The following is a 10524-nucleotide window of genomic DNA, read 5'->3' as shown; positions in this document are numbered from 1 at the left end:
CACACACGTCTGTCATCCACTATGAAGGTCAAGTGCATATAATAAGTAATTTAAGACATATCATAATAATTAATTATTGTCATAGAACTGTTACCTGCGAGTTCAACCAAAACAAAACCTGGTCCGTTCCATCCAGCTCCAAACTTAAGCGCCGATTTAAAGCCCGGACGAGCTCAAACAAAAAACAAAATTAATTTAAAACAAAAACAAAACAGCAACCCAGAAAGGGAGTCCTGCCAATAGTTGATTGTCTCCGCACGCATTTCCACTCCGCGCTGTCAGCCTGTCAATCACAGAAGTCCATTGATTGACCTCCGTGGACCAATCAATCAATCTCTCTCTCTCAATTCATTGTGTTGTTTATTCGGTGAAATAGAGGCCACATCACCACGCGCACCTTGACATCAGGCAAATCAATAGGCGGATTAAGCATCACTAATCGATATTTTAATTCCGATAGACAACCACGTTGTCTCCTCCGATCCTCCATTCAAGCACAAAAACAAACCCTCCCAGAGAGAGACAGAGAGAGGAGGGGGAGGGAGAGAGGGAGAGAGAGAGAGAGAGAGGGAGGGGTTCTCTCAGAGAGAGAGAGAGATGTCAATTAAGTCTCTTCCCACCAAAAATAGTTTCACTGTTTCAGTCAAATAAATGTAAACTTTAATGATATCTCTATTTGGGATCAAATATCTCCAAGGGAGTCGCGTTATACCACTGTTGTGGAATAGTTGTCTGGCTACGCGAGACTACCAGGGGAGTAGCCTAGGCTACTACTATGATCGATCCATCTGCAAGGGGACGGAATCCCCAAGGAGATACGCGTACACGCGCAGTCGACGAACACCGCCAGTAGCCACCACATAGTAGGCGAAACACTAGCACAGTTGCAACAGCCAACAACCCTATATACTGTACATGAGCAATTTGTTTCTATATTCTATTTTTGGGGACCCCAAACAATGTGTACATTGTATCAAAATGAAGTGTTTACTATTTTCGTATCAAAATAAAATACATATTTAACATAGGCCTACATGTATTTTGTTTTTTCAAGAAAACACACTACTCAGACTATTGTAAACTATTTGTAGCCTAATGAATGGCAAGATGACCGGCAGCGCTTTACTTCAAACCATTGTTTTGTTGTTAAAATCTTAAAGCTCTAAATTATGTTAGTTTAGCAGCAGGGGTCTCTCCATCAATGCATTCTGTTAGTTTAGTAGCAGGGGTCTCTCTCCATCAATGCATTCTGTTAGTTTAGTAGCAGGTCTCTCTCCATCAATGCATTCTGTTAGTTTAGTAGCAGGGGTCTCTCCATCAATGCATTCTGTTAGTTTAGCAGCAGGGGTCTCTCCATCAATGCATTCTGTTAGTTTAGTAGCAGGGGTCTCTCTCCATCAATGCATTCTGTTAGTTTAGTAGCAGGGGTCTCTCTCCATCAATGCATTCTGTTAGTTTAGTAGCAGGGGTCTCTCCATCAATGCATTCTGTTAGTTTAGTAGCAGGGGTCTCTCTCCATCAATGCATTCTGTTAGTTTAGTAGCAGGGGTCTCTCATCATCAATGCATTCTGTTAGTTTAGTAGCAGGGGTCTCTCATCATCAATGCATTCTGTTAGTTTAGTAGCAGGGGTCTCTCTCCATCAATGCATTCTGTTAGTTTAGTAGCAGGGGTCTCTCTCCATCAATGCATTCTGTTAGTTTAGTAGCAGGGGTCTCTCTCCATCAATGCATTCTGTTAGTTTAGTAGCAGGGGTCTCTCTCCATCAATGCATTCTGTTAGTTTAGTAGCAGGGGTCTCTCTCCATCAATGCATTCTGTTAGTTTAGTAGCATGGGTCTCTCCATCAATGCATTCTGTTAGTTTAGTAGCAGGGGTCTCTCATCATCAATGCATTCTGTTAGTTTAGTAGCAGGGGTCTCTCTCCATCAATGCATTCTGTTAGTTTAGTAGCAGGGGTCTCTCCATCAATGCATTCTGTTAGTTTAGTAGCAGGGGTCTCTCTCCATCAATGCATTCTGTTAGTTTAGTAGCAGGGGTCTCTCTCCATCAATGCATTGTTAGTTTAGTAGCAGGGGTCTCTCTCCATCAATGCATTCTGTTAGTTTAGTAGCAGGGGTCTCTCTCCATCAATGTATTCTGTTAGTTTAGTAGCAGGGGTCTCTCTCCATCAATGCATTCTGTTAGTTTAGTAGCAGGGGTCTCTCTCCATCAATGTATTCTGTTAGTTTAGTAGCAGGGGACTCTCCATCAATGCATTGTTAGTTTAGTAGCAGGGGTCTCTCTCCATCAATGCATTCTGTTAAGTTTAGTAGCAGGGGACTCTCCATCAATGCATTGTTAGTTTAGTAGCAGGGGACTCTCCATCAATGCATTCTGTTAGTTTAGTAGCAGGGGTCTCTCTCCATCAATGCATTCTGTTAGTTTAGTAGCAGGGGACTCTCCATCAATGCATTGTTAGTTTAGTAGCAGGGGACTCTCCATCAATGCAAATCTTTAAAAAGATTAATTTATCGGTTTAAATTTTAGTGTTCCAGCTCCAATTTTGTTCAACAAGGAAAAATCTTTTATTGTAATTAAACAAAAATAATAGTACTTAAGTTATCGTCTACAAGATATTTTACAACAGATCAAAATATTCCTTTCGTTCTGTCGATCTCCCCGTCATTAGCTGTGTGACTAGAGCCCCAGGGACAGATAAACAATAATAAACATAACTGTAATAAGAAATACAGATTAAACAATGAAAACAGCTTTATTGGAGAAAATAAACAAAAGACATCAGTAGAATCATCATTTTATATTATTAACCATTATAATAATACATTCTACTCATGAACTTCAACCTGTCAAATTATTTATTGTAGAAAAATGATTAAAAAAAAGAAAAGGAAAAAAGTAAACAACCAAGTCCCTCCCCCTCTCTCCAACCAATCATCAGAACAGAACTGTACAAAAGCACCCTATTGGTTGAAGAGAGAGCCAATTAGCCAAACAATCTTACTGAACAACCACTTTAATAAAGTCAATATTATATGAATATCAGCTTTAATAAAAATCAATACTAGTTAACACCCATCACCAAGCACACTGCAATGATGTCAAGAGACCGGATTAGTTCATTTTACAAAATATCAACAAGTCTGTTCCTCCCCTGTGGAATAGAGAGAAATATACCTCCAATCCGTCTGTCTGTCTCTGTCCAAGTGCAGTTTTGTCTTGTTTTGGTTGTGGGTTTAGATCCTGCTGTTTGTATGTGGCATGTGTTAATGAACTTGAGGCTGAACTGATTGCCATAACTGACCTGAACAGGATATGAACACATACTCACACATACAGGCATGTATGTGTGTATTTGGCGCACGCATACACGCACACATACACACACAAGTAGCAACCGGTTGTATTTTGTCATAAACATCTGAACCGTGGAAAAACTTCAAAACTGTCAATTTAACAAGGTGCCCATGGGGAGGGTTGGTAGGAGTTAGTTAATGAGCAGGCCACAGATAGATTCATTCATTTCCCAGTCAAGTCCTGGAGGTAATGGAGTTGATTCCTGCTATTAGATTTCTTTCAAATAAAGGGGATGGGGTTGGTTGTGGGTTCCACACTGTGCTGGACACTGTGTGAGCGCATTGGTGTGGCATCCTGATGCGTGTGATTATTTGTGTTGAATTCAGACCTCAGAACTCCCCTACGGATCAGGTCTGCCCTTCTTTGGCGCAGTAGCTTTCCTGTAAGTGAAAATAAATATTGTTATGAATACAATTATTATTATAGCAGGCATGCTGAGACTAACAGACTCTGGTTCTATTTGTGCATTTAATATATTGCTCTGTTCTATGAATGTGCAATGAGTTAACCACTTGAACTCCAGCATACGTCAACATGGCAAAAATGTGTACAATTGCAACTCATGTGCATTTAACTAAGAGTAGAGCATTTAAGTGGTTATTAAAAACGAAAATAGAAATATAAAACGATACTATATTATATTAAGTGTTACTGTACTGAAGAGAATATTACTATACTGTATAAGTATTACACTGTATAAGTATTACCATATGTATAATGGATACGACTGCTGTATGATGCCGTACTATTCTATATGAAGTATTACTATGCAGTATGTTTTAGTACCGGTACTGTTTTCTTACATAGTATCTGGAGACACTCCCGGTCGTTTCATTGCTGGCTTGACATCTTTACCCGTTTCTATCAAACACACAGACAGACAGAGAGTAAGACATATAGAGTAATATTACAGCAGCTATTTAGCAGCACTGTTAATAATAGTCTACTTAGTATTTAGTTAGTAGTACAGTAGTAGTCTAGTTAGCAGTACTGTAGGAGTATATTTGGTATAGAAGTAGTATAGTTGGTTTTAAAGTACTAGTTCATTAGATAAGGAACATCAATCTGTGGATACTCAACTACCATTTTCAGCACACTACAACAACCTCCATTTGCTCTCATCACTGCCTATATGTACTAGTGAGTGTACCAGAAATAGTAGTACTTGGCTAGTTGTAGAAGTACTAGTAGGAGTAGTAGTTGTACTGTACCTTGAAGCCACCTGACTTGTGTGGCAGGTCCATAACCCTTCTCATTGCGTGCTGCGATCCTGAAAATGATGGCAGGTTTGGTTGTGTAATCGATGTGAGCGCTGGTCAGACTAGCGGTCTGGACCAGGCAGGATGGGGTTTGACCACAGAACACTCTCATGAAGGCCAACTGGGCTGGGCCACTACCCGGTGGTTTGTCCGAGTGAGGCGACTGAATGGCCAAGTAAACAGAGTACTCTGTGATTTTCCCTGAGGTCACTGATGGAGGCTCCCAAGTTAGATGGGCTCCTTCTGGGGTCTACAGGAGAGAATACATATCATATTAACATTATTATTATTATAGTTGCAATAGTAATAGAAATGGATGTAGTGTTAGTAGAATTAAGTACCGTACCGTTGCTGCAATAGCAATGGTGTTAAGACACTCATTACAGTGTATTTTAACTTTGAAGACTTGACAATTATCGTGATATATAATTTATTTTAAATTACATTGTGCAGCATTTATTAATTAAAATACGTAATGTTTGATGTTGAGGAAATAACTATATCGGGTTATATTTTTCTTACCTTGCTAATTTTGACAGCGCAAGGAGCTCCAGGGAATCCCGGCAGGCAGGTCTTGAAGGCCGCCACGTCCGAGTAGGTTCCACGCCCACAGATGTTAATACCAGCAACACGGAACTTATAAGCTGTACCGGGCTGTAACTCCACCTTCCTCATCTGACTGTAGTCTGGTACCGTCCCAGAATCATCCTGGAATAGATACAATATGAATCCATTATCTATAGAATCGATCTATCAGTTCAGTAAGAACATAAAAAAAGAAAAGAAAAAAAAAAGAGAAAATAATAGAAGATTAGATTCTTACATCTGGGACATCGTCATCGTAAGGAACGTAGTAGTGTGTCACTACATGGTTGGTCACCTTGACAATGCCTACATCATACCACTGGTTCTCTTTTTTCACAGGGGCCTTCTACACACGCACACACACAGACAGTTGAAGGAAGAATCCATTACTAGCAGTAGCACACACAGTTGAAGGAAGAATCCATTACTAGCACTATTGTGATTATTTGTAGTCATTATCATTGCAATTGTGAACACCATCCATAACCACTGTATTCTCACCCCAGTGGTAGTTGGGATGCCATTAGTGACCTCCACTATTGGCGTGGCTGATTGGCTCTTTGCTGGGCTGGGCGTGGCCAGGGTCTGGGCGGTGCCAAAGGTGCTGGCCAATCGGGCTACCGCACTCGTTACGGCGGATGACAACTCATGGCTGTTGGCGTCACCCGATGGGTCGTTAAGACTGTCTGCTGGAGCAAGGCCCTCTGTGAAACATAGTAGAGGGGTAGACAGCTGTTTTATTTGGAATATTTTCTGTATTATTAAAAAATAAAAACACATCAGTGATTCAATGTTTGAGCCTCATTGAAACCAGGAAACAGGAAATCACGTGGTCGCAAAAACACAGCTCCCGTCCACTCCCACATTTTCTAAAACGCCGCCATTTCCCTTCCGGTATCGTCCCACTTCCTTGTCCATTCCCTTCCGGTATCGTCCCACTTCCTTGTCCATTTCCCTTCCGGTATCGTCCCACTTCCTTGTCCATTTCCCTTCCGGTATCGTCCCACTTCCTTGTCCATTTCCCTTCCGGTATCGTCCCACTTCCTTGTCCATTTCCCTTCCGGTATCGTCCCACTTCCTTGTCCATTTCCCTTCCGGTATCGTCCCACTTCCTTGTCCATTTCCCTTCCGGTATCGTCCCACTTCCTTGTCCATTTCCCTTCCGGTATCGTCCCACTTCCTTGTCCATTTCCCTTCCGGTATCGTCCCACTTCCTTGTCCACCAGCATTGTATTTTCGACGGACCGTAACAAATGTCTGCATGGACCGTTTTACAAACTATTATTTATTTTAATAAAAAATGAACGGACATTGAACGGCTCTCGGATTATCAATGGTGGGGGAGTAGTGGAGATAAATATTCTATGAGTACATAAAAGGTAAGGAAATACAAAAAAGAAAAATCTTGTAGGTGGTAAATTTAGTTATTTAATCTGGCAGTGAATGATTTAATTGGAGATTATTTTTATTTATTTTACTGTGCGTTCTAGGGGTGAAACTTATTTACTTCTATGCTGCCAGTAGGCTACAACCTCTACTACTGTTCATGGTGCTACTACATCTACTACGGCTCATGGTAATCCTAAGACTAGTTGTATTAATAAAAAAAATCACACCCGTGTGAACCGAGTGGTGCTTGACGTCACACACTAACCATAGCAACCATGCTACACACGTACAGGTACACACATACATACATAGATACAGACAAAGCTGGTTGTTGGAGTGGTTTGCACCACTCAATAACAAGATTCCAATAGTTACCAGTAGGCATGCTGGCAGCTGCTGGCTGGCTGGCCTGCAGCTGACTGGCCTGCAGCTGCTGTTGCTGTTGTACCAGCGCTGCCAACTCCTGCTGGGTCAGAACTATAGGAATGGTAGTGGTCTGGTCTCCATCTGCACAGAACAATACATAACACACCAGTCAACCAGTCAGTAGATAAACCTATGGTACTTACACACAATTAACCCATTTTGACCTGAGATCAGATTCTAAAAATGTCTTCTACATCCTGACAGTTTTCTGAAAAAGCTATGTTTCTATGTCAGTCGTTCTTCGGTTTTTCAAAAATAGCAGGCCTACAAGCTCATAGCGTGCCACTCGGTGGCGCGCTATGAGCTTGTAGATCTGCTATTTTTCAATAGCTAAAGCATAACATAATGCTAACACCAAAAGGGGTTCCCGCCCAAAATGGGTTAAGTGTCCGTTTACAAAAAGGTCTATTAAAATGCATGCATCAAAGGTGTGTTAGTGAAAGGTGGTATACTGTATAATATAACCCATAGAAGACATGTATGTGCCTCGGGTCTACATGGGATAATATACACAAATAGCAGTTGTATTTTCACTTCATAAAATATGAATTACATCCACCAGTATGGAGGATAGACAGATATCAAAGGTATTCATATTTACGTGTGAATGATAGACAGATATCAAAGGTATACATATGTGTGAATGATAGACAGATATCAAAAGGTATACATATGTGTGAAGGATAGACAGATATCAACGGTATTCATATTTAAATGTGTGAAGGATAGACAGATATCAAAGGTATTCATATTTAAATGTGTGAAGGTTAGACAGATATCAAAGGTATTCATATTTAAATGTGTGAAGGATAGACAGATATCAACGGTATTCATATTTACATGTGTGGAGGATAGACAGATATCAAAGGTATTCATATTTACATGTGTGGAGGATAGACAGATATCAAAGGTATTCATATTTAAATGTGTGGAGGATAGACAGATATCAAAGGTATTCATATTTAAATGTGTGGTTAGACAGATATCAAAGGTATTCATATTTAAATGTGTGAAGGTTAGACAGATATCAAAGGTATTCATATTTAAATGTGTGAAGGTTAGACAGATATCAACGGTATTCATATTTAAATGTGTGAAGGATAGACAGATATCAAAGGTATTCATATTTACATGTGTGGAGGATAGACAGATATCAAAGGTATTCATATTTACATGTGTGGAGGATAGACAGATATCAAAGGTATTCATATTTACATGTGTGGAGGATAGACAGATATCAAAGGTATTCATATTTAAATGTGTGGAGGATAGACAGATATCAAAGGTATTCATATTTAAATGTATGGAGGATAGACAGATATCAAAGGTATTCATATTTACATGTGTGGAGGATAGACAGGGTGTTGCTAGCAACTGCATGCTGAGCAGCTTCCTGCGTCGTCGTGGAAACGGCCAGCTCCTCAGGTGTCAGTCCCCTGGTGACCATCAGGGTCATCCCCCCGGCAACCTGCTGCTCCGCCTCGGCGCCGTCTGATGACATCAGCTGCTGTGGCAAACCACTGTCCGTGGTCTCCATCTGAGCAATGATAACACTCATTAGGCATGTCACAATAATTACAGAATATAAGCCTAATCACAATTATTTGAGATAATCACAATTATTTTGCACAACACAATCATCATAATCTTTTCCATTTTGAGAAATGTTCTATATTGTAAGCTTGTTGATAAGCTATTTCTGCAATTAAGTATAAAGAATTATTACATTTCTTGTATACTTAAGTTATCTGACCTGTGAAATGTTTGATTACAAAGCCTAAAAGGCAAACAGAAATTCAATATTGATGATTAATGTTCCAATGTTTAATACCAAAATGTAATAGTTAATTTTGTATGACAATAAATCAACAAAGTCAACTTAAATTTGTTATTATCATGCAAAAACTACAACTACTAAATTACACTAAGTACAGTGAAGAACTCCACCTACTATTGGAGGCAGCGTGCTGTGTACATGCACACACACTGCCATGTCTCCTTCGGGACTACAGTTCTATGAATGCACTGGGAAGTCACATAAGAACCCATGGTCACCCCTACCACGCACCCTTTTGGCCAATCGGCCAAAAGGCTAGGAAGCTACAATTTACAATTTAGGCATTTAGCAGACGCTCTTAATCCAGAGCGTAACTAGAACAGCTATTATTTGACTCTTACAAATCTTTCCACACAGTGTCATGGAAATCAGTTCATAAGTTTGAAATGATGCTGCTAACAAACACCCCCAAAGTCCCCAGGCAGATATAATAATATCATGACTAGAGGGAGAGTGTGAGTGAGTGAGTGAGTGAGTGCGTGTTTGTGCTTGTTAGGTCTGTGTACCTGTTGTGTGTGTGGGGCTTGTGTATCCATTGGCTCCGCATGCACCTGCAGCATGGAAGCTGAGGATGATGTCACAGCTTCTGATTGGTCGTCCGTCTGCATTGGTTCCTCCTTAACCGTAATTATGGTAACATTTTGGGAAGACTCTGTCTTGATGACCATGGACGACAGCTTCTACAGGTTTAAGGAAACAGGTTGCCTGGTGATTAATGCCCCTATACATGGTTGCACATTGTGCCATGGACCGAAAATGTCAGATTTTACAAGCTCACATACTCACGCGCACGTCAACGCATTGTGAGCAGGCATATTTGCTATTTTTGGTGCCCGACACTTGCAACCAGCAACCTGAATATAAATCAGGCTTAAAGGGGAAATGTGTAATTTCTGATCTAGAGGGAGCTTGTATTCATGTGTTCAACATACTGTTGTACGACATGAATTATGCCAATATCATGACTTTTAAAGGTGTTATTAATCATCATCATAATCATCATCATATCATCATATCATACTATAATTCAGTCAATGTCTGAATGTGTGTCTGTCTGTGTGTCAGAAACACCGCCGTAGCTCCTCCCTGCCTGCACCAATCACTCCCACTTTTCACACAGGCATTGACCATAATAAGATGGAGGTCTTAACGAAGCCCTTTTTTCCAATTTAACAAATTATAGATTAATAATGAATTTGTTAGTGAATTAAACGGGTGCGAAAACGCACCCAGGGCGCAGTACCCCCCACGGCCACAAGGGGGGGGGGGGGGGGGGGCAATATCTCACGGGTAAGGGCTAGTAATAATAATGGATTGCATTTTTATAGCGCTTTCTACAGGTCCATCCCAACGAATTAGAATAATCTGAAAAAGTTCATTATTTGCCATAATGTAATAAAAATAAATGAACTTTCATATTTTAGATTCATTACACAACAACTGAAATAATTCAAGCCTTTTATTGTTTTAATATTGATGATTATGGCGTACAGCTCATGAAAATCAAAAAATCAGTGAATTAAAATATTTTACGAGACTACTAAAAAAAAAAGTGAAATGTCGACCATCTGAAAAGTATATTAATGTATGCAGTTACTACTTGGTCTGGGCTACTTTTGAACAAATTATTTAATCAATGGGGCGTGGCATGGAGGTGATCAGCCTGTGGCACT

The 10524-nt window shown here is 40.2% G+C and overlaps 1 protein-coding gene across 6 annotated transcripts in view; it reads right to left on the bottom strand.

Moving 5' to 3' along the window:
* Positions 1–2734: 2734 nt before the first annotated feature.
* hcfc1b (host cell factor C1b) overlaps positions 2735–10524 on the bottom strand; it is a 41763-nt gene continuing 33973 nt past the window's right edge. For all 6 annotated transcript variants that reach the window (XM_079493263.1, XM_079493262.1, XM_079493264.1 and 3 more), the window contains exons 25-33: positions 9358–9531; positions 8356–8551; positions 6964–7095; positions 5701–5903; positions 5438–5545; positions 5137–5322; positions 4567–4864; positions 4159–4216; positions 2735–3735 (exon numbers count right to left, since the gene is read on the bottom strand). In XM_079493263.1, the coding sequence (XP_079349389.1) occupies positions 3696–3735; positions 4159–4216; positions 4567–4864; positions 5137–5322; positions 5438–5545; positions 5701–5903; positions 6964–7095; positions 8356–8551; positions 9358–9531 (1395 nt within the window). In that variant the 3' untranslated portion in view covers positions 2735–3695. The remainder of the gene's footprint in view (positions 3736–4158; positions 4217–4566; positions 4865–5136; positions 5323–5437; positions 5546–5700; positions 5904–6963; positions 7096–8355; positions 8552–9357; positions 9532–10524) is intronic.

The sequence above is a fragment of the Electrona antarctica genome (genome assembly GCF_951216825.1).
Source record: "Electrona antarctica genome assembly, chromosome: 2".
NCBI classification, from domain to species: domain Eukaryota; kingdom Metazoa; phylum Chordata; class Actinopteri; order Myctophiformes; family Myctophidae; genus Electrona; species Electrona antarctica.
The sequence above is the reverse complement of the archived record's forward strand: the minus strand, read 5'-3'. Positions and strand labels throughout refer to the sequence as shown.